The 27,317-nt window shown below is 43.5% G+C and overlaps 1 protein-coding gene across 6 annotated transcripts; it reads right to left on the bottom strand.

Annotated features, from left to right (window-relative positions):
- Positions 1 to 676: 676 nt before the first annotated feature.
- SPATS1 (spermatogenesis associated serine rich 1) lies at positions 677 to 26,303 on the bottom strand. Of its 6 annotated transcripts, none has more exons than XM_013061791.2 (8): positions 26,095 to 26,303; positions 25,742 to 25,816; positions 17,295 to 17,442; positions 13,631 to 13,755; positions 12,170 to 12,331; positions 7,084 to 7,204; positions 6,222 to 6,284; positions 677 to 2,584 (listed from the first exon to the last, which is right to left on the bottom strand). In XM_013061791.2, exons 2-8 carry the CDS (start codon positions 25,764 to 25,766, stop codon positions 2,437 to 2,439), a joined length of 792 nt encoding a protein of 263 aa, XP_012917245.1. In that variant the 5' UTR covers positions 25,767 to 25,816; positions 26,095 to 26,303; the 3' UTR covers positions 677 to 2,436. The 6 variants fall into 6 exon arrangements, with proteins under 6 accessions (XP_012917245.1, XP_004739845.1, XP_044926990.1 ...); XM_004739788.3 differs by having other exon boundaries at positions 26,196 to 26,279; XM_045071055.1 differs by lacking the exon at positions 26,095 to 26,303 and having other exon boundaries at positions 677 to 2,223; positions 2,469 to 2,584; positions 25,742 to 26,078.
- Positions 26,304 to 27,317: the final 1,014 nt, after the last annotated feature.

Below are 27,317 nucleotides of genomic sequence, written 5' to 3'. Positions count from 1 at the left end.
CTGCTTCCTCCTCTCTCTTTCTCTCTCTACTTGTGATCTCTCTCTGTCAAATAAAAGTCTTAAAAAAAAAAAAAAAGGTCCAACGTTTTTGAGCCTAGAAGAAGGACTGGAACAGCTAGGACATCCACATATTTTTCCCACTTGGCCCTTTGGTCTATGCCTTAGTCTCCCCAAAAGATGCATGCATGTGGATTTATGTCCTGCCCAAAGTTAGCAGCGAAACTCCTCAGCTGCTGGTGGTTGGCAATGCCGAGGAGTAAGAAAGACCTGGCCACTCAGATGTGCTCACAGAGCACCCCAAATCCAGTGAATGATTTCTAGGAGATGGAATGTGGCACTACAACTCAAGATCAATTATTCAATAGCCTTCTTTTTTTAATCCTATCTCCTTCTGTTTAGAGCCATATATTAGAATTACATAGACCTCTTTGAAATCTAAAGGTTAATATACACCTTCTGAAACTGTCCTTCAGTTGGTTTCCTTAATACCTTTACTGTGTAGGACTTCTTCCCTCCAAAACTGACAACGCAGAGTGTTTCCTATTCCACTTAGATAATCCCATCTGGAAATTCCTGCAGAATCACTTTTTCCATTTCTATTGTGTTCTCCATTATCCATCCACACAAGCGGTCGCAACTGACTTTTTTTATATTTTAACACACAGAAGCATAAAAATTTGCTTTTTTCAGGAGTGCATGTATTTGAGAAAATCTGTTGGCAACCTCTTTTTTCTTTCCTTTTCTAAATTGTTTGGTTTTATTTTCTTTTCTGGATTTTGTTGTGGACGGGAGTGAGCTTTGTGTCCCATGGGCAAGAAAATCAGCCCAGGGACATGTAGATGCTAACCCAAGAAGTGGTCAAACCCAGTTGCTGGTGGTATGACTACAATGTTCTCTGCTAGTTGGTCCAAAGGCCAGTATGAAGACAGCGTTCACGTACTGCATCCTAAACCTGTTTCCTTTACTTTGGCTATGTCTAGAGACAATGCTTTGCCAATGAAAGAAATCATATCTCGTGTTTTGGGTATTTTGAGTGTCAGTCTGGGCCCCAATTCTTTCTTTCCACCTTAAGGTTTGGGCAGACCAGACCTGCAACCCTCATTAGCCAACCAGCAGGGGTCTCCTTAGTAGAACAGATTGGCTACCCGAGGTGCTGAATCATTAGGGGCACCTGGGTGGCTCAGTGGGGTAAGCCTCTGCCTTCAACTCAGGTCATGATCTCAGGGTCCTGGGATGGAGCCCCATATCACGTTCTCTGCTCAGCGGGGAGCCTGTTTCCCCCTCGCTCTGCCTGCCTCTCTGCCTACTTGTGATCTCTCTCTCTCTCTGGGTCAAATAAATAAATAAAATCTTAAAAAAAAAAAAAAAGTTGCAGAGGGTGACAGCCTGGCCTGACTGTATACAGTTGGCTTTTGTTCCCACCTCTTTCTCCAGATATTTGCTTCTTGCCTCATTGAGGAAAGGCCCTAAGACTCAGGACTGGTCCTCATGGAGCTCTCGTCCTGCGTGGCCATGTGGACAAACGTTACAGAAGTGGAGAACAGCGATGCAGGACAATGGTATGAATGACCTGTGGAGATCCAGCCTTCACAATATCCTGACATGTACCAAGCAAATAGCAGAGAAAATCTCAAAGTAGTATTAATAAGAACAATTTTACCAAAATTAATGAAAGCCCCATGCCTGCATTTTACCAATAATTTGAGAGTATCCTTCAAAAACTAAATTTAACTGAATAAAACTGAAGACTGGCTGTCTACCAGTAGAATTGCATCAGTGTTAATTTTAAGTTCTCTGAATTTGATACTTATATGGCAACCATTGGAGAAGATCCTTTACCTCAGGAGATACATGTTAAATTATATAGTAAAGGACTATGATGGCAGCCACTCATTCTCAAATAATTCCACAAAACAATAAGAGTAACAAAAGAAAGAGAGAAGGCACCAAGTTTGACAAATGTTAACAGTTGTAGATTCTGGATGAGGGATATGTGGGGATTTTTTCATTGAATGAGTCTCACAACTTCTCTGTAAGTTTGAAAGTTTTCAAAATATAAAGTTAAAAAGAGCACAGCACAGTGATTACTCATCAAAGTCAAGCGTTTGATTTAGAGCAGTCACACTGACAGAAGCGATCGATCGGAAGAGGCTCCCCTGACTAGTCAGTACGGGTTCTACGGACCTGTTTCTGTTCAGGACTGTCTTGCGGAATCCAGAGAACCTGTGGATAGAGGCACAGAGTTAAAGGCTGTGCTCCATTATAAGATTACCAGTGCTCAACCAACACACTCAACCAGTGATGCGTGGCCGTGTCATCAGCCCAAGGACCACGTTGGGGCAAAGGACACCATCTACTCTGGGAGAGGCTTCGCCTTCTTTCCTCTCCACTGTGAAGCCTCTCAAAGGCCTTCTCTTCCAGGCTTGCCTCCAGTTTTTATACTGTTCTTTGAAGGTTCTTTAACCCACCAGGAGGGTATAAACTGTGCACCAAGGGGGACGCTGGTTGCCAGTTATCAAGCTCCTCCACCTCTCTTATCTCGTGCTTCAGCCTGTTGGCTTTCTCCTTCACCCAGAAAGGCAAGCTGTGGAAAGAAAACAACACTTGGGTTTGAGTTTGTATGCAGCAAAATGGACAAATACCTTCAGGGGATCAGACACGGCATCCTCCAAAGCAAGAAGGCCCCCCAATTTAGGAGACTGGCGATGAAACAAACCACCATGTTAGTTGTTCAGCATTTCCCTCTTCCCCAGACCTAACTCTCTTTTCTGCCCTTCTCTGCCCAGAGACCTGACCCCTGCAACTTGTACCACCTTGACCCTACCATATGCCCCTAGCTTTCAGCCAGGCTTGGCTAACACCTGGCTAATCAACAGGAAACCAGAAAGCAAGCAGAGGTTGGGGTATTTCTCACCTAGCTCCTCTACTCCTACTATCTCCTGAGGTACCCCACTTCTGGCTGTGACTACACTCTCCACTGCCACAACACCTTCCTGACAGCCATTCTCCATCTCCTGTCAAGCTGGGCAATGAAACCTTTGGGAGTGGTGACAGTGGTGACTGCCCAATCAAGAGAGCCTCAGGGGACTTTGCCCTTCCACGAAATTTCCCTCCAGCTGTTTATCCATCCGGGAACAGTCCTTTCATTCAGCTCTCTTGAGAAGCCCACCTGAGTGTGCCTTCTGTTGTTTTGCTGTGGCCTCAGTTAAGTCAGACACCGGCATCCTCCCAAGTCTGCAGAGATTTGAAAGGACATATGCTGGCCTACACTGTGTGTATTCCAAGAGGTACCAGGAATTGGGACTCCTGGGATGAGTCAGACATTCTTCATCTTTTCAACTTTTGGCAGCTACGGCATACATTTAGGGAGAAATGCACCATGACTGGGGGAAAAATGCCCTGATAAATCTGCTAGCAATGGGGAAGTCCTTGCAGGAAGGAAACAGGATGACTACATAGGTAATAGGTGGGGGTCAAGGGTATCACATAAAGAAGCCCAAACAAGACGAGCGGGCTCTTATTTGGGCAATATAGAAAGATACTAGCAGAAAGCATCAATAGAACAAAACCACAAGCATTCCCTAACATCGAAAGAAATCATTTTTTTAAACTTTTGTTGAAGTAATAAAAAAAACCAGACTCATGATAAAAATAATATAATAAACATAATAATTGTAACAAAATATTATGATAGACTTGAGATCAAGTCTGTCAAATTGGGGCATCCGGGTGGCTTGGTCCTTGAGCGTCTGCCTTCAGCTCAGGTCATGATCCCAGGGTCCTGGGATCAAGCCCCACATCGGGCTCTCTGCTCAGCGGGGAAGCCTGCTTCCTCTTCTCTCTCTCTGCCTGCCTCTCCACCTACTTGTGATCTCTGTCAAATAAAATAAATAAAATCTTTTAAAAATAAAGTAAAATAAATAATTTTTTAAAGACTTTATTTATTCGACAGAGAGATCCCAAGTAGGCAGAGAGGCAGGCAGAGAGAGAGGGGGAAGCAGGCTCCCCACTCAGCAGAGAGCCCGATGCGGGTTCAATCCTAGGACCCTGAGATCATGACCTGAGCTGAAGGTAAATGCTTAACCCACTAAGCCACCCAGGTGCACCTAAAATAAATAATTTTTCTTAAAAGCTCTTACTTTAATTGATCTTTTCTACTGTTTTTTAAGTCTCTATTTCATTTATCTCCCCTCTGGCTTTTGTTATTTCCTTCCTTCTACTAACTTTGGGCTTAGTTTGTTCTTTTTTCTAGCTCCTTGAGGTGTAAAGTTCAGTTGTTCATTTGATCTTTCTTTTTTCTTAACATAGGCATTTGTTACTATAAACTCTTTTAGACCTGCTTTTGCAGTATACCATAAGTTTTGGTATGTTGTATTTCCATTTTCACTTGTCTGAAAGTATTTTTTGATCCCTGTTTTTATTTCTTCTTTGATCCATCACTTGTCATATATTTGTGATTTTTCCAGTTCCCCTCTTGTAAATGATTTCTGTTTTCACAACATCACAGTCACAAAAGATACTTGATATGATTTCAGTCTTCTTAAATGTATAAAGACTTATTTTGTGCCCTGGCAATTACTTTCATTTTAAATATTCTAGAAGAGTGTTTACAAAAAGTGCAGAGTACGGACATGAGAAGCCCTAATTATGTGCCTCGAGGAATAATACAGTACCATGAAGGTATTAAAGCTCAAAAGTCTGGGGCATCTGGGTGGCTCAGTGGGTTGAGCCTCTGCCTTCAGCTCAGGTCATGATCTCAGGGTGCTGGAATCAAGCCCTGCATCGGGCTCTCTGCTCAGCGGGGAGCCTGCTTCCCCCTCTCTCTCTGCCTGCCTCTCTTCCTATTTGTGATCTCTGTCAACTACATAAATAAAATCTTAAAAAAAATAAATAAAGCTCACAAGTTCAGAATAAAAGGCTTTTATTTTGGGGCGCCTGGGTGGCTCAGTGGGTTAAAGCCTCTGCCTTCGACTCAGGTCATGATCCCAGGGTCCTGGGATTGAGCCCCGCATTGGGCTCTCTGCTCAGCAGGGAGCCTGCTTCTGCCTCTCTCTCTGCCTGCCTCTCTGCCTACTTGTGATCTCTGTCTGTCAAATAAATAAGTAAAATCTTTTAAAAAAAAAAAAAGGCTTTTATTTCCACTAAGCTCCAGGGTTTGGTCTCTTCTCTCAGCTGAACGTAGGTCAGACTGTGGGTCACTTGCCCACTCTAGCCATACTTACATGACACTGTTTTGTATTAGAAAGTGAAATTTTGGGGGCGCCTGGATGGCGCCAGTTAATGCAGTTAATGGCATCAGTTAAATGTCTGCCTTCAGCTCAGGTCATCATCTCAGGGTCCTAGGGTCGAGCCCCGCATCAGGCTCCCTGCTCAGTTGGAAGTCCTTTCTCCCTATCCCCAAACTCATGTTCTTTCTATCTCTCTCTCAAATAAATAAAAATTTTAAAGTTAAATTACTTTAAGATTTATTTATTTATTTATTTAAGAGAGAGAGAGAGAGAGAGCGCACACACACACACACACACACACAAGCAGGAGAGGGGCAAAGGGAAGGGCAGAGGAAGACAAGCAGACTCTCACTGAGCAGGGAGCCCAACACAAGCTCAATCCCAAGACCCTGAGGTCATCACCCAAGCCAAAATCAAGAGTCGGTTGCCTAACAGATTGAGCCCCCCGGCGTGCCCCTGGAAAGTGAAATTTTTTATGCTGACACATATAATTTTCTAGGTCTAAACCCTACTTGGGCAAATAAATGAGGTTCAGAATGATGGTGAACTTAAAATACGAGATCAGAAGAACGATATTTCCCTCAAACATGAGAATATTCAGATGGCTTTTCCTCTGCCTCTTCAAACTCTAACCAGCCTCCTTCGCTGCACTCATTTAAGCACTGGCCTTTCTTTTCCAACAGCTCTTGGGTTTTGAAAATCTTTTTGCTCCATATAAACCCCCCCATAGTGTTTACCTAGCACAATATGGGGCCTCTGGCGGACTGTCCATCTTACCTGCTGAAGATGAGGACAACCCAGCTGCCAGACTCCACAGCACTTGCCCTCCAAGTGCCTCACCAAAACCCTCCATACAAATTGCCCCACCTGCTGGAAGGCCAAAGGTCCCTCTGTGTTGGGGGCCTACGAGCTCCTTCGTAGGAGAAAATTATTATAAATAACTAATAATTTCATAAAGATTGGATAATATAAAAACACGGTGCGAGAACTCACGTAGGAATTTGTGGAAGAGGCTCTAGTGGAATAAATGTATCATATTTCTTTTCATAAGGCACTCTGAAAAACAGAACAGACAACCATCAAATTGGCATGGCTTCTATAGCAGAGAGATTGGTACATCATCGTGTTCAATAGAATGTTTAATTTTCCGGTTTTAATGGCCTCCTACGGGCCTCACAGCTATAAAGGTCATAATTCTTATTATAATTTGTACTAAACATCATGAAAGCAAACGTGATCCATTTTTTAAAATATTAATGCAATATACCTACTATTTTTCTTTTAACTTAACAAACCTCCCTTTCTCCTCAGTCACTTTGGCCTAAGTTTAGTTCCAAGTGTAGATCAATTCAAACAGTAGTCACTGATGAACAATCTGATTCGATATGAAACTGAAAAGTCTTCAGACTTACAGTAATAACGATAGGGACAAAATTAACAACCACATTTTTGTAGTCAAGATCCTGTGTATAATTTCAGTTACACACACACATATACGCGGACACTAAGGAACTAGAAATGAACTTTTCTAGGAATTGTCGGCAACCATGCTTTGTTGGAATCTATTCCTTATGAAATATAACATATATAGTACAAAGAGATACAATTACTTTAAAATTAACACAAGAGGGGCGCCTGGGTGGCTCAGTGGGTTAAAGCCTCTGCCTTTGGCTCAGGTCGTGATCACAGCATCCTGGGATGGAGCCCCACATCAGGCTCTCTGCTCAGCTTCCTCCTCTCTCTCTGCCTGCCTCTCTGCCTACTTGTTATCTCTGTCAAATAAATGAATAAAATCTTTTTAAAAATAAATAAAAATAAAATTAACAAAAGAACCCTAGTATTCACAGACACTTACATGGAGAAATTCACTAGTGGGAGAGTTGATCCTGTTTTGTGGAAGTCTTTACTCTGTTCTGGGTACATATATGGATTATCTCCTGGAGTTAACTTTGGTATTCCATTCCTAGGATCAATATCTGTGAATGATATTTAAAAACATGGGTGTGCCTGGGTGGCTCAGTCATTAAGCATCTGCCTTCAGCTCAGGTTACAATCCCGGGGTCCTGGGATCGAGCCCTGCATCAGGCTTCTGCTCAGTGGGGAACCTGCTTCTCCCTCTCCCTCTACCTGCTGCTCCCCATACTTGTGCTGGCTCTCTCTCTCTCTTCAAATAAATGAATAAAATTTTTAAAAATTTAAAAACATGATCATAAAAAGGACTAAAGGTAATCCAAAGATAGGCTCTATCAATATGACAATGGAAACAAGATAATTTCATGTTTTTTTATGAGGTACATATTATTATGTTTGTGATTGTCTTGCCTGGAGAAGATGAAAAGTGTGCTTGAAAAACACTGTGTTTGGGAGATTTTCCAGAAAGTGCCATGATAACCCCACCCTGGGAAAGAATAATCGCTTAGGTTCAGATGGGATATTTTGGTTTAAAGTGAATGGTGAGGGGCGCCTGGGTGGCTCAGTGGGTTAAAGCCTCTGCTTTCGGCTCAGGTCATGATCCCAGGGTCCTGGGATCAAGCCCCGCATTGGGCTCTCTGCTCGGCGGGGAGCCTGCTTCCTCCTCTCTCTCTGCCTGCCTCTCTGCCTACTTGTGATCTCTCTCTGTCGAATAAATAAATAAAATCTTTAAAAAAAAATAAAGTGAATGGTGAATCAAAGGTATCTGCAAAGAGTAAGCAAGGCGTCTGCTTAAAATCTGAGCATTGGTGCTCTTTGAATCCCTGTATCTTATAATGCTTAAGAAGCAAAGGTAATTGGAATCAGTGTCTCTGACTAGATCTCAGAAGGAAATTAGCTAATGAGGAAGAGCTACAGAAGAGAAAAATTATATTTTCAGGTCTATTTCCCCATAATTTATAACTACAGACAACATTTTGTTCTTTGTTCTATGACAACAAATTAGGCCTTGAAGGAACTCCACCAATGGCCTGATCATAGCTAATGGGTTAGAGCCAACCATTAATGAAACATATTTCAATCTTTTTTTTTTTTCTATAATAAAGGTGTTGAATTTCAGTTTGTAATGGAAGCTGACTGGCAGTCATGATGCTGTCTCTTCATCTTATCCAAGAAATAACAAGAGAGAAGAGAATGTCACGAAAAGAAGAAATGTCTGGTGCCAAGCTTAACAGTATCAAGCACTGTAAGAGATTGAGGAAGAGAAAAAAAATGGGAAAAGATCATTTTATTCTGGAGTTAAAGAAGTCACTGCACATCACCTAAGAAGTAATCACACCTAAAACAAATCAAGCCTATAGGTCCTACTATCAGTTTACAAGAAATACACAGGACAGAGAAACCTGTTAAATGGTACCAAGAAGTGTAATTGGCAAAATCCTGACTGGCAAACTCTACAGGATACATGATCTAGTTTCTTTCTGGTTTTTTTTTTTTTAAGATGTTATTTATTTATTTGAGAGAGAGACAGAGTGAGTGAGAGAGCACACACAGGGTGAGCAGCAGAAAGTGAGGGAGAAGCAGACTCTCCATTGAATCATGATCCCGATACAGGGCTCGATCCCAAGACCCTGAGATAATGACCTGAGCCAAAGGAGACACCCAACCAAATGAGACACCCAGGAGCCCATGACATAGTTTCTACACCAAATAAACTGCAAGGAAAGGGGAGGACCTATATTAAAAAGAGACTTGATGGATGCCTGGGCGGCTCAATCCACTGGGCATCTGCCTTCGGCTCAGATCATGATTCTGGGGTCCTGGGATCCAGCCCCACATTGGGCTCCTTGCTCGGCAGAGAAACTGTTTCTCCCTCTCCCTCTGCCTGCAGCTACCTCTGCTTGTGCTCTCTCACTCTCCCTCTCTCTATGTGTCAAATAAATAAAATATTTTTGAAAAAGAAATTTAAAATGTAAAGACAATACTCCATTTCTTTTTTTTTTTAAGATCTTATTTATTTATTTGACAGAGAGAGATCACAAGTAGGCAGAGAGAGGGGGGGAAGCAGGCTCTCTGCTGAGCAGAGAGCGAGATTCGGGGCTCGATCCAGGACCTTGAGATCATGAACTGAGCTGAAGGCAGAGGCTTTAACTCACTCAGTCACCCAGGCGCCCAACAATACTTCTTTTCTTAAATGGAATAAGAAGCATGAAAGTGATTGTGATACTTTATTCTATATATTCAGTAAATATTTCATAAGTATATCTTTGCATTTATTCAGCACATATAAAGACCATAAAAGGAAGGAAGGAGGGAACAAAGGAATGAAGGAAGGATGGAAGGGAAATAATAATGCACATAATTCAGGATAATGTTTACTTTGAGCTAGGAGGGAAGTCATGGGTTAGGATTAGGATTTGAGTCGATCGTGATAATCCCATTTATTTCTAACGAATACTTAACACTGGCCCAGTTCTAGGCAGTGAGACGGGGTGGATGGAAGTCTCCTAAAGACCATTTGAGAAAATTTTCCCTTTGTTCTAAAAGAGAAAGGCAACAAGAGAGATTCCTCTTTTTCATGTTTTGAATAGAGATACAATGCTTGGAACAGCAACAGTTCTCTTGTAACCATAAGATGACAAGTATGAAGACAAAAATCCAACACAGTCTGAGAATAGCAGCACAGAAAGACAAAATGAACTGGTGTCTTTGATGACATCATTGGGCAACCAGTCCATATAGGCCACCTAGATTTCAAAGCTTCTTGTTAAATATATAATAACTAACTTCAAAAAAAGCATATAATATCTGGGGCACCTGGATGGCTCAGATGGTGAAGCATCTGCCTTCAGCTCAGGTCATGATCTCTGGGTCCTGGGATCAAGGCCCATATCAGGCTCCCTGCTCAGTAGGGAGTCTGCTTCTCCCTCTCCCCTGCCTCTCCCCCTGTTTGTGTGCACTCTCTCTCTCTCTCTCTCTCTCTCTCAAATGAATAAATAAAATCTGTTCAAAAAAACATATAATATCTTGTGATTTAAGCCTCTGACAGTTTGGTTTTTGTCCTACTGTGGCCAAGAACATCCTTAAGTACTATACAGCTACACTTAGTCCCTTCCTGATTTTTCTCCATTATCTCATATTTAAATAAATCTTCCCCATTCTACCCAATGGCTGCATCTCAGTTGGGAGTGAGAAGTCAGGGTGTGCACAACAGACTTACATGATATCAGGGCTCTGGGGTAAGGCTTTGGGTCCTGGGTCATGGACTGCAAACCACACTAGTATCTGATACTCACATTATCTCTGCTACTCTCTGAAAGCTGCCATTTATTTTTGTTGTCTGCTAAAACATGTCATCTAATCTGATCCTCAGGAAGCCAGCCCCCTCCACAATGTATCAGGTGAAGCATCAATTTATTCTCCTTCGATCCCTAGCTTGATGGTCCCCCACCCCTCATACTGTGGTCTCCCAGCATTTCAGTTGTAAGACCGGGGCAGTTCTCCTGGCTGGCTCTCTGTTTCTTACTTTCTCTGTATCCCAATCTTTAGTCTTCACAGGGCACAAAAATGCAGCTATTCCTCTGCATCTCCTGGGTAGGTGAGACCTTGAGGCTGGCTTTCTGCCCAGACATTGCCCATAGCAGTCACACTACCCTGCTGCTCAGCCAGAGCAGATAACCACTTGACTCTGAAGCTTGAGATCTCGCCCAGCCACCCTCAGAGGCAGAAACCCCAGCTAGGCTTTGGTGTTGGGAATCAAGCAGAATGCGGGACTCCCCAAAGCTCTCCCACCTCCTCTAGCATGGCTTCTTGTGTATTCTCTTGCCAGACAAAAGCCTTGATCTTTAAAACTATTTGTCTCTGGGGATGCCTGGGTGTCTCAGTGGGTTAAAGCCTCTGCCTTTGGATCGGATCATGATCCCAGGGTCCTGGGATCGAGCCCCGCATCGGGCTCTCTGCTCAGCAGGGAGCCTGCTTCCTCCTCTCTCTGACTGCCTCTCTGCCTACTTGTGATCTCTGTCTGTCAAATAAATAAAATCTTAAAAAAAAAAAAAGAAGAAGAAGAAGAAGAAAACTATTTGTCTCTGCTCTGAGTTTAAAGCCTATGTTGAGGGGCACCTGGGTGGCTCAGTGGGTTGAGCCTCTGCCTTTGGCTCAAGTCATAATCTTGGGGTCCTGGTATTGAGCCCCACATTGGGCTCTCCACTCAGAAGGAAGCCTGCTTCCTCCCCGCCACCCGCCTGCCTCTCTGCCTACTTGTGATCTCTCTCTCTGTGTCAAATAAATAAATAAAACCTTTTTTTTTTTTTAAAGGCCTATGTTGAAACTCAAGAATGAGAACTTTCTATTTCTTTCCCTCTGTATCCCTGTGACAGCAATCCATGAAGCAATGGCTGCCTCCTATACAGGTATTTCCAGAGAAGCATGTGCTATAATGGTCCTTGGGTACCCAGCAACCCTAGGATCTTTCCATAAATCTATTATGGGTAGGTTGGGACAGAGAACTCCCCATGTTCCAAACACTCACTCTCTCTCTCTCTCTCTCTCTATATATATATATATATATACACTCATCTCAATTACCTTTAATTAAATAAGCTATGAAATAACAGCATGCACTTCAGGCTAAGGTTTAAGGGAATATTTTCCCTTTGAAGAATATAATGTACAATTTAAATACATATGATGGGCAGCAGCTAACTGAAACCTAAATTATTTTCTGGAGGCTTGAATGAAGGTTTCTATTAATAAGTATCTGAGAGAACTTATCTGAGGACTTAAATGTCACATTAGCATTTTATGAAATTCAGAGAAAAACAAAAATGTGGATCAGCATATGTTGTGAGTTCTTTGCCAGAAAGTGCAGTCTGCCAGCCGTCCCCTTCACTTTCCCATCTTCCTGGCTGCGCTCGAGTGACATGGTGACCCCAGAGGGCGGATGCCAGCCATGGAATGTTGGGCCTACAGAACCACAACTCAGGGAGTATTTTTAGGCATGGCACAGGCAAGGTCCAGGAGGAAAATATTACCGTATTTCTTCCTCCCAAAGCACTTGTCCACCATTCTCTCTGACAGAGACCTCCTGTTGCCGAGGAAGACCCCGTTAAAGAAACACTGCTTTCCAACATGGTAGGTGTGGATATTGCTGCTAAATCTTGGGTAAAATGTCCATTCCGGACGCTGCCCATCTTCTGCAAGACATCAGAAATCCTCCCATCAGCATCGCTCCCAGCCTCACGTAACGCAGTTAAATCACAGGAAAGTTGTCCCAGGCACTCTCTGTTTGGCTGTCCTTTATCAACGTGTGTAATCCCTTGGTTCTACATCAGGGGCAATGTCAGCCTCGGGCGGATGAGGCCTGAAAGGAGGGAAGTGGAGAGAGAGGGATCTAAGAGGCCTCTTTTTTCCCTTTTTACCCTCTCGTCCAAAACTGAAGCCAAGTTTTTAGCTGGAAGTGATGTATCGAATGGAAAGCTCTGAGACACTTTTACGTGTCTCAGAGCACCTACATTCCAACCTTCACCCTGATAAGTGGGTAGGAAGAAGAGCATGCCTATCAGGCAGGGAAGGGCCTGGCAACCACCGCAACTGGGCAGGATGGCCCGTGGTGGTGGCAGCAACGATGGCGGGCGCGTGCGCAAGAGTGACACGGGAAGATGTCTCCACGCAACTCCGGCAAAGGAGAAAGGCCCCTGCGAGACCTCGGGCAGGTTGCTGGACCTGTCCGTGTCTTTGTTTCCTCATTCAGTACCTTTCTTATAAACCACTAAAGCAATTTTAAACAATGAGAGATCCCCTAACAGCGTTAGGGTTGCTTGAGAAGCCCTTGGGCTCTGTGATGGCCAAGAAAGCACACAGGCTCTGGAGGCTGGCAAGTTCCAATTCTAGCCCCAACACCGTGTTCTCGTATGAGTGACGAAGTCTCTCCAAGCCTCAGTGGATTCTGTGTAAAATGGGTAGGTCTATATTAGCCACCTAGATTTATATGTGTGACACAGAAAGAGGTCCATGATCTATTTGCCTTGCGTGAAAATAGTTTATATCTTATTTTCCACGAGTGCAAATATGATTGTATATATAATATAACCTATATATGCCTGAGTACATGCATGCATGCACATACATGTTTCAGAATTCCTCACAGATACAGGGCATAATGGAGATACTGTTGGAAAAACACTGGGAAGGGTTTCTATACTCTAAATACTCCTTTATTATTTTAATGCTTTGCTATAGTACTTTTATGGTTTTTATATAAACCATTTTAGTTTTAGAAAATATATTTTATGACATACAATTTTAATATACATTTTATATGTATTTCATATTCAAAAATATATTTCATATATTCAGCAGAGTCACTGTGATAATTAGAGATGAAGCATGTCCACCCCTGACACTTCCTGAGTGAACAGTGCTCAACAGCACGAAAGACTTCTGGAAAGCCCTGGGTGTGGAGGCATACAGGGGAGAGGCTATGACATACTCACTTGTCTGCAATTTAAGCAGACTGAACTCCTCACGATATTTATCCTTTGGCACTTCAGGCAATGAGGTTTCAGAGGAGTGATCAGAATGTGAGGAGGAGGATTTCAGACCCAAATCTGCAGCCAGGCTGGAAAGAAAGAGGATTAGATTCTTCCATGGGCTTAAATTGGTAGTCAGAACCTAATGTTACATATCTTACACTAGAATTACTCTCCCTTATGACAACTAGGTCTGGCCCCCATAAATGTCCACGACATATCATTTATTTACCCACAACTTGAGGGGAATGACACAGTGTGGTGTTTCCTCAAAAAAGTTAGAGAATTACCATATAACCCAGCAATTCCACTCCTAGTCATATACCCCCAAAGAACTGAAAACAGAGACTCTGATACTTGTAAAGGAATGTTCTTTGCAGAATTATTCACATTAGCCACACAGTGGAGACCACCCAAATGCTCACTGACCAATGCATGGAGAAGCAAAAGTGGTATTGACATACAATGGAATATTATTCAACCATAAGAAGGAATGGCGTTCTGATACATGCTGCAACATGAATGAAACTTTAAACATTGTGTTAAGTAAAATAAGCCAAACACAAAAGGACAAACATTATAGGACTCCATTTATATGAAATACCTTAATAGGTAAATTCAGAGAGACAGAAAGTAGATCAGGTTAGTAGATTAGGGTAGATTAGAGTACCAGGGTCAGCAGAGAGGGGAGAATGGGGAATTACTGCTTAATGGGTAGAGCATTTCTATTGGGACTGGTGAAAATGGTTTGTTTGTTTTTTTTTAAGATTTTTTTAATTTATTCATTTGACAGACTGAGATCACAAGCAGGCAGAGAGGGGAAAGCAGGTTCCCCGCTGAGCAGAGAGCCGGATGCTAGGCTTGATCTCAGGACCCTGAGATCATGACCTGAGCTGACCTGATCACGACCTGAGCTGAAGTCTTAAACCACTGAGCCACCCAGGCGCCCAGGACTGGTGAAAATGTTTTTAAAAGTAACAAGGATGGGGGCATTTGGGTGGTTTAGTCATTAAGTGTCTGATTTTGGCTCAGGTCATGATCTTGGGGTCTTGGGACTAAGCCCTGCAGGGAGCCTGCTTCTCCCTCTCCCTCTGCTGCCCTCCCTGCTTGTGCTTGCTCTCTCTCTCTCTCTCTGTCAAATAAATAAGTAAAATCCTTTAAAAAAAAATAGCAGTGATGGTTGAAAGGTAATCAATGCCACTGGGGAAAAATGGATAAAATGGCAAATGTTATGTTATATATAATTCACCCCAATTAAAAAAAAAAGAATGATGTACTGATACATGCTGTAACATTAATGAACCTTGAAAATGAAACACTGAATGAAAAAGGCCAGACACCAAAGGCCACATATTCCATTTATATGAAATGTCCAGAATAGGCAAGTTTACAGAGATAAGAAGGACATCAGCGGTTGTCTAGCGCTGGTGGGTTAGGGGACATGGTGGGAGTGACTGACTGCTCAAGAGGATGGGCTTCTTTTTGGGGGTGATGAAATGTTCTAAAATTGATTGTGGTGATGGTTTAGTGAGTATGTTAAAAACCACTGAGTTTGGGGCACCTGGGTGGCTCAGTGGGTTAAAGCCTCTGGCTTTGGCTCAGGTCATGGTCCCGGTGTCCTGGAATCGAGCCCCGAGCCGGGCTCTCTGCTCGGTGGGGAGCCTGCTTCCTCCTCTCTCTCTCTCTGCCTGCCTCTCTGCCTACTTGCGATCTCTGTCAAATAAATAAATAAATAATCTTAAAAAAAAAAAAAGAGGGACGCCAGGGTGGCTCAGTTGGTTAAGCAGCTGCCTTCGGCTCAGATCATGATCCCACCGTCCTCGGATCGAGTCCCGCATCGGGCTCCTTGCTTGGCAGGGAGTCTGCTTCTCCCTCTGCCTCTGCCTGCCACTCTGTCTGCCTGTGCTCACTCTCGTTTCTCTCTCTATGACAAATAAATAAATAAAATCTTAAAAAAAAAAGAAAAAAAGAAAAGAAAAAGCCACTGAGTTTGCACACTTTAGAAGGGTGAAGACTTTTTTTTCTCATGCACATAAAAAAACAACATCAAATCACAGACCTGTACCCCTGAAACAAATAATACATTAGATGTTAAGTTTAAAAATTTTAAATAAAAGTTAAAGAAAAATAAATAACTTCAAAATGTTAACATTAAGGCACACCTGGCTGGCTCTGTCTGTGGAACCCATGACTCTTGATCTCAGGGTTGTGAGTTCAAGCCCCACGTTGAGTGTAGAGATTACTTAAAAATAAATCTTTTAAAAAATATGTTAATATTGATTCTCTAAGAGGTGGAACTGCCATGAGTTTTATTTTTAATATTGTTTTTATACTTTCAAAATTTATACGTGTACTTACTTTCCTTATAACAAAAGCCATTAGAGGGGCGCCTGGGTGGCTCAGTGGGTTAAGCCTCTGCTTTTGGCTCAGGTCATGATCCCGGGGTCCTGAGATTTAGCCCCACATCGGGCTCCCTGCTCCGCGGAGAGCCTGCTTCCTCCTCTCTCTCCCTGCCTGCCTCTCTGCCTACTTGTAATCTCTGTCAAATAAATAAATAAAACCTTTAAAAATAAAAGACATTAGAAAAAAAAAAGTTCCAAAAAGAAAAAAAAAAGGGGGGGGCTCCAAAACTTTTACTGTGAAGAAATCTAAACAAAGGGGCATCTGGGTGGCTCAGTTGATTAAGCCTCTGCCTTCAGCTCAGGTCATGATCCTGGAGTCCCGGGACTGAGACCCGAGTTGGGCTCCCTGCTTAGCTCAAGGAGTCTGCTTCTTCCTCTGACCCTCCCCCTTCTCATGCTCTCTCTCTCGCTCGCTCAAATAAATAAAATTAAAAAGAAAAAGAAAAAGAAAGAGAGGGGCGCCTGGGTGGCTCAGTGGGTTAAAGCCTCTGCCTTCAGCTCAGGTCATGATCACAGGGTCCTGGGATTGAGCCCCACATTGGGCTCTCTGCTCAGCAGGAATCCTGCTTCCTCCTCTCTCTCTGCCTGCCTCTCTGCCTACTTGTGATCTCTATCTGTCAAATAAATAAATAAAACCTTTTTAAAAAAATAAATAAGAAAAAGAAATCTAAACAGAGAAAAGTACTCACCACAAATAGTTTGACAAATAATTATAAAGCCAGCCCTCCCCTCCACTCTTCCCCCCATCCATTGCTCTCCAGAAACCATTTGTGTGTCCCTATCCCCGAGCATTAATGACTATCCTGACTCTGACTTTTATAGTAATCATGGCTTTGCTTTTCTCTAAGATTTACCACCTAAGTATGTATTCCAAAAAATACAGCTTGGTTCACTTGCTTTTGAACTTCATAATGACAAGCATGTCTACAACACATATTGTGCGTCACGGAGTCTTCCAATCCCTTTCCATGTATTAGTTCATTTAAACCTCAAAACAATTCTATGAAGTATTATCTCCATTTTACAGATGCAAAAACTAAGGCCCAGGAAAGTAAGTAATTTTCCCAAGTTCACACAGATGAACTTGGCCGAGCTGGGGTTTGACCTAGACAGTCCAGCTCCAGGATCCATGCTCTTGCCAAACATGTCATGCCACCTCTCAGAATATTGGCTTCCTGGTCAGAATTTACCCCAATAGTTATGGTCTTAATTGCACCCTTACTTACTCTAGGTGAGCAGACACTTTGCAGAGGCCTGGAGGCTCGCTCACACTAAGACATGTTTCAACAGAAGATGAGCGGCTGACCTTTCTGCTGGAGGATGTCGTGTTGGCAAAGCATCCCTTAGATTCCAGAAAATTGCTGTGTTTAGTACCTGCAACACATCACCATCAGATTTCATTACTGAAATGAAATGAAATGCCTAGCCCTCCATCTTGTTCCCTAGATTATATAAATTATTTTTTCAAAACTAACATTTATTGAGCATGTACTGTGTATTGAGGATTATGTTAACATTTTACATGCATTATCCCACTTAATTCCCATAACAACCACAGAACTAAGTATTGCTTATCCTTCCAGGGAATTAAGGCACAGATGGTTAAGCAACTTGCCTATGATCACACAGAAAATAAACACTTCAGTCCAGATTTGATCGCAGCTCTTGTGACACTAAAGTCAAAAATCCTAACCATATGCTAGACTACTTGACCCTCCAGAGTTTACCTACTTGGAATTAAGTGAAAGAGATAACATCTGAATCAAGCTATCTATCTGTACATTGCATTGAGCATCCCAAAACAAGCTTTCAAAGGATTATTCATGGAAAGACTGATGAATAATCCAAAGAACTACCATCAGAAACTTCCATGGGGGTGCCTGGGTGGCTCAGTGGGTTAAAGCCTCTGCCTTCAGCTCAGCTCATGATCTCAGGGTCCTAGGATCGAGCCCCGCATTGGGCTCTCTGCTCATCGGGGAGCCTGCTTCCTCCTCCTCCTCTCTCTCTCTCTGCCTGCCTCTCTGCCTACTTGTGATCTCTGTCAAATAAATAAATAAAATATATATTTTTTTTAAAAAGAAACTTCCATGGGTTCCACACCCCCCACTGTCATTAATTTATATATGCGTCTTCCCCACCAGACTTAGTATGTCTTACTCATCTTCGCAGCACCCAGAACAGTGCCTGACTCAAAGCAGATGTTCAACACATATTTGAGCAAATAAATGAAAAAGAATTATAACTTCCCAAATTCCCCAAGTAAGAGAGTCCTGAAAGCCAGGCTTTTCAGATACAGAATCATAACCATTATCTTCCCTCTGCTATACAATTACTGATTCGTGAAAGTCAGTCTGTTCTCTTGTCATTTTATAGAGCTATGTGCCTGACCAGTCACTTAAAAACAAAAAGTAAGAGGAATGGATATTGCATTTCTTTATGCATGATTTTATAGTGCATAGAAGCTCAATAGACATAATGTAACCTCTAGTTCTAAGAAAATTACAAAAAAGAGGAGTCAGATTTCTGTGACTCTTGAGTACATTCCCTTCCCCTCCCCCGGGATCTCTATTCTTGAGTTTTTCAGGGTATGGCATAAGGACTGCCTGCATCAGAATTATCTGAGAACTCTGTTAAAAAATACAGATTCTTAAATCCCATCACAACCCACTGAATTAGAATCTCTCTAAGTGAGGCCTGGGAACACGCATTCTGAGCACACCCTCCTTCCCCTGCACCAATTAGGCTCACGTTCTGCAGTGATATTCCTCCTCTTCAAGTCTAGCTCCGCCACTGCATTCAGTCCCATCCCACTTCCTGATTCCCCAACTGCACAGTTTCTCCAATTTGCTAAGTCATGAGGATCACCTTGGGGCACTCAGTTTAACACTTGGATCCCAGAGCTCTGACCCAGACCTGCAAGGGAAGACCTGGGTGTCAGTATGGTTAAGAAACACCTCAGGTGATTCTCAGAGCCGGCCAAGCATGGGAAGAGCTGTTCTGGAATGTGCCACAGCACCTAGAGCAACCCCAGGTAAAGAAAGGGTCACCTGGTTGCTTGATGTGTGAGTAGTTGGGTGGGGTGAGCCCAGGGGAAGGGCTGAGAGAGACACGGAGCTGTGAAGGGGAGAGCACAGTTTCCCAGTATCAAAAAGTAGTGTCCACAAATGTAACATAGACCACACTCTCTGACTACAATGCAATACAATTAGAAATCAATAATTAAAAAACAGCCAAAAGCATTCATAAGCTTAGAAACTCAAACCACACTTCTAAATAGTTTATGTAAATGAGGACAACACAATGGAATTCATGAGGTGCTTCATGGTCAATGACATAAGTACTATAAATCAAAACTTGTAGTTATCCAAGTAAAGCAGTAAGTAGAAAGTAGAGCCTGAAATGCATTTACTGTAATCCTGTATTTCACTGAATATAAGGGTCTAGCATATCAGTATTTTATGTACCCAAAGAACGAAAGCTGCCAATTAAACTATGACAGAATGCTTTACCGCTTATGAGTTTTTATTATATATTTATTGAAGCAGTCTTTCAACCTTACTTAGGTGTAGATTTTAAGGACCTGTCATTCATGTGCATGTTTACAAAAGGAAAATATAAGCAAAAAAATTGGTTAAGCCATTCTTGCATTCAAAAGTGTGATTACTGGGGCACCTGGGTGGCTCAGTGGGTTAAGCCGCTGCCTTCGGCTCAGGTCATGATCTCGGGGTCCTGGGATCGAGTCCCGCATCGGGCTCTCTGCTCAGCAGGGAACCTGCTTCCTCCTCTCTCTCTCTCTCTCTGCCTGCCTCTCGGCCTACTTGTGATCTCTGTCTGTCAAATAAATAAATAAATAAAATCTTTAAAAAAAAAAAAAGAAAAGAAAAAAAAATTCTTATAAAAAAAAAAGTGTGATTACTGAACCCTTTTTCAGTGCAATCACTGATGCCCACATTTCCCATCTAAGTTGACCTCAGTGCAACAAGCACATGGGTGATGCAGCACTTCTTAAATGAGTGCTCCTCGACTACTTCTGGAATGTTCTTCCAAGACACAGACATACCTTCTGCATTATTCAGTGCTCATTCAGCAAAGTTTCTAACAACTATTTCACACCTGCTGCTTGGCCCGCTGCACTAGGAAGACCAGTCCAACCTCAGAGATGCAAACTCTGAAAAATGTCCACCTTAGAATTGACAGATTATAGTATTTAAAAAAAAAAAAAAGATTCCAGGGGCACTTGGGTGCTACAGTCAGTTAAACATCTGACATGTGGTTTCAGCTCAGGTCTCGATCTCAGCATCATGAGATCAAGCCCTGCATTGCGTTCCATGCTTGAGATCTCAAGTCTGCTTGAGATTCTCTCTTCCTCTCCTTCTACCCCTCCCATTGGTCCTCTCTCTCTCTCTAAAACAAATAAGTAAAGCTTTAAAAACAAATAAAAAGACAAAGATTCTAGGACACCTGGGTGGCTCAGTTGGTTAAGCGGCTGCCTTTGGCTCAGGTCATGATCCCAGAATCAAATCCCACATTGGTTTCCTTGCTCTGTGGGGAGCCTTTGCCGTTCCCCCTGCTTGAGCCCACTCTCTCTCTCTGACAAATAGATAAATAAAACCTTAAAAAAAAAATTCCAAAATTAATGAGCTAAACTTGCAATGCAAGAAATAAGGGGGAAAAAATAACCCCCCAAAATGACAAAAAAGGATACCATAACATAAAAACAGAAATGAATGAAATAAAAATTATTAGAATTATGGCTTCATGGGAAAACGAATAATGTAGATAAACAAAGTTCAAGAAAAACCAATCTTTAAGAAAAGTAAACAGTAAACTGAGCCTGGGTGGCTCAGTGGGTTAAGCCGCTGCCTTCGCCTCAGGTCATGATCTCAGAGTCCTGGGATCGAGCCCCGCATCGGGCTCTCTGCTCAGCGGGGAGCCTGCTTCCTCCTCTCCCTCTGCCTGCCTCTCTGTCTGCTTGTGATCTCTCTCTGTCAAATAAGTAAATAAAATATTAAAAAAAAAAAAGAAAAGAAAAGTAAACAGTATTAGCAATGAATTACCATAATCGCAAGTAAAATAGAAATAACATTACACATAAAGAAATCAAGTGTCAAAAATGCCCAATTACTTGTTCAAGGTTATAGAGCTATAGAGTGTAATTTATAAAATGTATCTTGAGGGGCACCTGGGTGGCTCAGTGGGTTAAAGCCTCTGCCTTCAGCTCAGGTCATGATCCCAGGGTCCTGGGATCGAGCCCCGCATCGGGCTCTCTACTCCGCAGGGAGCTTGCTTCCTCCCCTCTCTCTCTGCTTGCCTCTCTGCCTACTTGTGATCTCTGTCAGTCAAATAAATAAATAAAATCTTTAAAAAAAATGTATCTTGATGTTACAATAATCAAGATGGTACTGACACTAACCCTAACAGCTAAATCAAGAGAACAAAATAGAAAAAGTAAGTAGAAGAAAATCTTATATAACAGTGGCATCTTGGAGTGCCTGGATGGCTCAGTGGGTTAAAGCCTCTGCCTTCAGCTCAGATCATGATCTCAGGTTCCTGGGATTGAGCTCCACAACGGGCTCTCTGCTCAGCAGGGAGCCTGCTTCTGCCTCTCTCTCTGCCTGCCTCTCTGCCTACTTGTGATTCCTCTCTCGGTCAAATAAGTAAATAAAATCTTAAAAAAAAAAAAAAAAAAGTAGAGGGGCACCTGGATGGCTCAGTCAGTTAAGCGGCTGTCTTCAGCTCAGGTCATGATTCCAGGGTCCTGGGATTGAGTCCCATATCAGACTCCTTGCTCAGCGGGGAGCCTGCTTCTCCCCTCCTTGCCATTTCCCCTGCTTGTGCTTGCTCTCTCTCTCTCTCTCTCCCTTGCTCTGTGTCAAATAAATAAATAAAATCTTGAAAAAAGAAAAAGAGCATTTACTTACAATGATTTTTGCCCATAGGTCTTAACAGTTTCAACAGCAGTTTTTTTTTTTTTTTTTAAGATTTATTTATTCGTTTTAGAAGAGGAGGAGAGTGCATTGGGGGCGGGGGCAGAGGGAGAGGGGGAGAGGGAATTTTTTTTTTTTTTAAGATTTTATTTATTTGAGGGCGCCTGGGTGGCTCAGTGGGTTGGGCCACTGCCTTCGGCTCGGGTCGTGATCTCAGGGTCCTGGGATCGAGTCCCACATGGGGCTCTCTGCTCGGTGGGGAGTCGGCTTCCTCCTCTCTCTCTCTGCCTGCCTCTATGCCTACTTGTGATCTCTCTCTGTCAAATAAATAAATAAATAAAATCTTAAAAAAAAAAAGATTTTATTTATTTGAGGGGCACCTGGGTGGCTCAGTGGGTTAAAGCTTCTGCCTTCAGCTCAGGTCATGATCTCGGGATCCTGGGATCAAGCCCCACATCGGACTCTCTGCTCCGCAGGGGGAGTCTGCTTCCCCTCTCTCTCTGCCTGTCTCTCTGCCTACTTGTGATCTCTCTCTCTCTCTCTGTGTGTGTTCAAATAAATCAATAAAATATTTTTTAAAAAAAGATTTTATTTATTTGACAGAGAGAGAGCAGAAGAGCACAAACGGGGGAGCGGCAGAGGGAGAGGGAGAAGCAGGCTCCCCGATAAGCTGAGAGCCCAATATGGGGCTCGATCCCAGGATTCTGGAATCATGACCTGAGCCAAAGGCAGTCATTAAACCACCTGAACCACCCAGGAATCCCAGAGGGAGAGAATCTTAAGCATTTAAGCAGGCTCCACATCCAGCCCAGAGCCCGAGGTGAGGCTTGAACCCAGGACCCTGAAGTCATGACCTGAGCCAAAGTTAAAAATCAGATACTTAACCTACTGAGCCACCTAGAGGCCCCAGTGGTTGCCTTTTCATAGCATGTAAACATTCTAACTGTATATTTGCTACTAGCGGACTTGAGGTTCACCAAAGCAAGAATTGGTTGCTATGGACGGCATCACAAGTTTCTAGGTTCATTTTTTTTTAATTTTAGGGGCAAAATTCGAACATATTATATAACCCTGAGCTGCAAACAGTGAAATCACTGTCTACAAATTTAGCACATTTCCTTGTTTGAGTAATAAGTTTTGTGTTGGTGGGACATCTGGGTGGCTCAGTCAGTTAAGCTTCTGCCTTTGGCTTGGGTCATGATCCCAGGGTCCTGGGATTGAGCCCCGCATCAGGCTCTCTGCTCAACGGGGAGTCTGTTTCTCGCTCTGTCTGCTGATCCCGCTGTTTGTGCTCTTTCTCTGACAAATAAATAAATAAAATATATTTCTTTAAGATTTTGTTTATTCATTTGACAGAGAGAGAGAAAGCAAGCAGAAGCAGGGGGAGCAGCAAAAGGAGAGGGAGAAGCAGACTCCCCGCTGAGCAGGGAGCCCGATGTGGGGCTCGATCCCAAGACCCCAGGATCGTGACAGGAACCAAAGGGAGACACTTAACCAACTGAGCATGCAGGCTCCCCAAATAAATAAATAAAATCTTAAGAAGACGAACAAGGAGGAGGAAGAGGAGGAGGAGGAGGAGGAGAAGTACTAGTAGTAGTTTTGTGTTAGCAAATGTCTAGAAGGTGGCTGCTGAAACAGGAAAGGCTTGTCTGACAGCAAGGGTAGGAAGAGCAGTCTCTCTGCTAAACAGGCAGAGAGTACATCCTTCAAACAGCTGACTACAGGATCTTCCTAGAAGTAACTAACAGAGCCTCGAATACAACCCAGAGACACTTAGATACAGCTTCTAGGGCTTCTGGCTGCCTCTCTGCATCTCCTCAAAGAGAAGAGAGCTGAAATTACAAGTCTGAAATTACAGTGATGCTCCCATTGTGTAAAGTAACTTCAGTCATTCTAGCAAGTCAATTACCTCTCCAGCCCGGCTCCCCACACCTGCCCCACCTCTCTAACTCTGGAGGCTCTTGTAATACAGAGAAGCTAAACCACATCCTTCTGGAAAAGGTCATCACCTTGCATGATCATTGTTATTCAAATTCAATGTCCGGTCAGCCAACCAATAGGAAACTAACAAGTTCACTAAACCGCTCTGATACAAGACGATTCAACTAAAAGGACCAAGAGAAGGTTCCAGCAACTAGAAAGGAATTCAGGGGGAAATGGGGAGTTAAGAAGAAAGTCTGTTTCTTTGGTACCATCTGGAATTCACGCTAATTATTTCCATGTCTTTAGTCAGGAATAACACCTTACATAACCAAGAACTTTCGCACACTTGTCATCTCGGCTCATTTACACAATAGCATGGTCTGGCAGCAGAAAGTAATACATCTAGCCAAGCTAGCTTAATGTGGATACCTTTTGAACAAACACTCTGTTTCTCGCCCATTTCTTGACTCAACAAACAACCTGAGGGTCCAGGACAGTGGTTTTTTAACCCTGTTTTTGGATCACTGACTCCCTTGAGGAGTCATGAAAGCAATAGGCCCCCCTTCCTGGAAAAATGCATATACACCCCCGTTTTGCATTCATCTTCAACAGGCTCATGGAGCCCCTTCCTTCCCGAAACCCATGGACTCCGTGTTAAGCTGAGCTCAGATGTGGTCTCCTGAGGGGACATACCTACAGAGCAAAACAAGAAGTCATAGATCTTTGGGGATCTCAGGGTCTGGTGTTCTTCCAGTAACCCTAACTCAAAAACATGGAGCCCCTCTACTCCATCTTTAAAACCCCAGCTCCCTCCATTACCTGAACTCAACCTGGAAACTATGGAAAAGTCTGGAGCTTAACATTAGAATCCCAAACCCTTTTCCTCCTTGCTGACCTAGCCACATCGGACCATTAATGGTTCTAACTCCTTCTGCTCTTCTGCTCTCCACTTACAGGTGGGTATGGAGAGTCACACCTCCTTCCTCTCCATGCACTTGTGAAGGAGAAAAGGAGATGGGAGATCTGTAATACAAAAGACCGAGGACCAAGCTATGATCTGATGGGGCAGAGACAGAACATCTAAAATGTTCCCTTTTTCCCACATGCAGGTCACTCACCTACAAACGCTCATACACTCACTCCAAGGTTTTCTGAGAGACTGTGGCTGTTCTGCCCCATGACCCTGTTCTCTAAAGGCCGTGGGCCCCCAAACATCCTTCTCAGCCTTCAGAACCAATTAGGGAGCCACCATCCATTATCTAATGTAAACCTTTCTTTAAAGGGATCATACTTTCCACCCAAGCTCTCCCATCCAATAAACAGTGCCACCAATCTAATGTCTGAGCAAGGAAAAATGAAAGGACATAGGTTTGGGAGACCGGAAGACTGTGGTCAAATCTCAGTTTCTCTGTTTATTGACTGAACCCTTGGGCAGGTCAAACCTCTGGCTCTCTTTATTCATTAGGAATATACCTCTGGGGCTGTTACAGAATCCCAGGAGGTAATTTGTAAGAACCTCTGCTTTGAGCTACTATCTGCCTCATCCGATCTTGGGTTAAGGGGCAACCCTCTAGGGTCCCTCCATTTTCAGGAGCTTTGTCCTATAACCCAATAAACTCTGCTTACAAAACAAACAAACAAAATATCTTGGTCTAACACAGACAAAGGCTACTATTTAAGGAGTTCTTTTTATATTTAAGGAGTTCTTTTTATACGCCCGCAAACTGGCCGTCCTTTAAGTGTTTTGAACTTCCCGGCCTTGGTATATACTTCGATCTGGCGACCAAATCCACACCCAGCCCTTCCGACTTCCTCAACTCAACTGTCTCTCTTCTCCACTGTGGTCATGGCGGAGTCTCCTTTGTCTTGCCTTCGCCAGTTCTCTGCTGCAGGGCGCTCTGCCGATGGAGGGGAGAGGACAGTCCCGTGGACCATTTCCAGGGTACAGGGACTCATCTACACGTGTGTTGATTTTAAGTATTAAAAGCAACCCGGAGACCAAGGAAAGACCTTTTTTAAGAAAAGCATCAATCAAAGCAAAAAAGGAGAAAGTCCACAAGCCATCAGGTCCAGAGGGGGCAGGGTTGGCGTTTTAATCAGAGCTTCCCTCGCTCCTCCCTCTCCCCGGGCTTTTGTGGTCGAGTTCCAGTGGGTTCTCTTCCCCGCCCAGACTCACTGCCCCGCCGGCGCCAGGTGCTCCTTCCCCTTCCACCTCCCGGGCTTCCACCCGTTCCCTCTGCGGAGATCTCCACCGAGGATGCGGCCAGATCAACGCACCAACCGGCGGCAGAACTGCCGGGCGCCGGGCGGGCGAGGAACCCGAGCCGAGGGCGAGAGCTCAGCGGGTCTGCTGGCTTCCCGCGCGGAAGCGCGTTCCGGGGTTGCCAGGACACCAGCCCGGCGCGCCCCCGCCCTCTGTCGGTGCCGGGGTCCCGGGAGGAGCCGCGCTACCCACCCCCAGCCAGCAAGGGCGGGCGGCGCAGGCCCGGACCTCTTCGAGGGCCGCTCAGAGTTGCTGGACTTCTTTTTTTTTTTTTTTTAAAGAACTGTGGTTTTTCTCAAAGGCAGATTTCATTATTGGAACTGTAGCCTCGGGTGGCAGTGAAGGATGGGCGGTGCACAGAGCTCGCAGATGCCTGTTCATAATTGGCATTGATGAGGCAGGATCACCTACCACTTTTCTGGGCCAGGCGCCCTGCTGGATGTTATCTTCCCTAAGCAGCCAGCTGCATTTTTCAAAATAGAAAGCTGAATTTGAGCAAGGACTTGCTCAAGGTCACCCAAAAAAACCCGAAGATTCATTTCCAAGTTTCCTCACTCCGAATGGACCACTCTTTCCATCATACCAACTTGAATGTGTCTCTAATGCGTTCAAGCATCTTATTAATCTTGCATGGAAAATTTTCCCCCAAGCCTGGTTTAAGTCCCTCAATTCAAATTCAGACCTAATTTCTCCCTTGGTGAAGTGGGGAAAAAAATAGACCATATTTTTCTTCTTCTTCTTCTTCTTCTTTTAAAGATTTTATTTATGTGACAGAGAGCAGGAGTGGGGTGAGGGGCAGTGGGAGAGGGAGAAGCAGACTTTTGGGTGATGGGAAGCCCCACACAGGGCTGGATCCCAGGACCCAGAGGTCATGTGCGACCTGACCTGAGGTCAGCTGCTCAACGGCTCAATCCACTGAGCCACCCAAGTGCCCCCAAGTTTTTATTCTCAATAACAATTTCTAATCAATTATAAAAGAAATAAATGGTTACTGCTGAAATCTTGGAAAATACAGAAAAACAGTGTTGATACCCAGGATCCCACAATCCTAATAAACCACTTTTTCTGGATATCTATGGTCATATAAGAAATCATCCCCAAACTCTGGGGCTTTAAACAACTATCATTATTATCTC

Source organism: Mustela putorius, unplaced genomic scaffold (genome assembly GCF_011764305.1).
Source record: "Mustela putorius furo isolate JIRA1106 unplaced genomic scaffold, ASM1176430v1.1 tig00003983_pilon_pilon_pilon, whole genome shotgun sequence".
In the NCBI taxonomy this organism is placed as follows: domain Eukaryota; kingdom Metazoa; phylum Chordata; class Mammalia; order Carnivora; family Mustelidae; genus Mustela; species Mustela putorius.
Note: the sequence above shows the minus strand (reverse complement) of the source record. Positions and strands in the feature narration are given on the sequence as shown.

Coding starts and splice junctions, on each gene's coding strand:
- SPATS1 (XM_045071054.1), bottom strand. CDS start 25,874: ATGAGTCCCTGTACCCTGGAAATGGTCCACGGGACTGTCCTCTCCCCT. Junction 17,443..25,741: donor CACAGTGGAGAAGAGAGACA/GTTGAGTTGAGG, acceptor GATGTGTTGCAG/GTACTAAACACAGCAATTTT. Junction 13,756..17,294: donor AAAGTGTCTGCTCACCTAGA/GTAAGTAAGGGT, acceptor CTTTCTTTCCAG/CCTGGCTGCAGATTTGGGTC.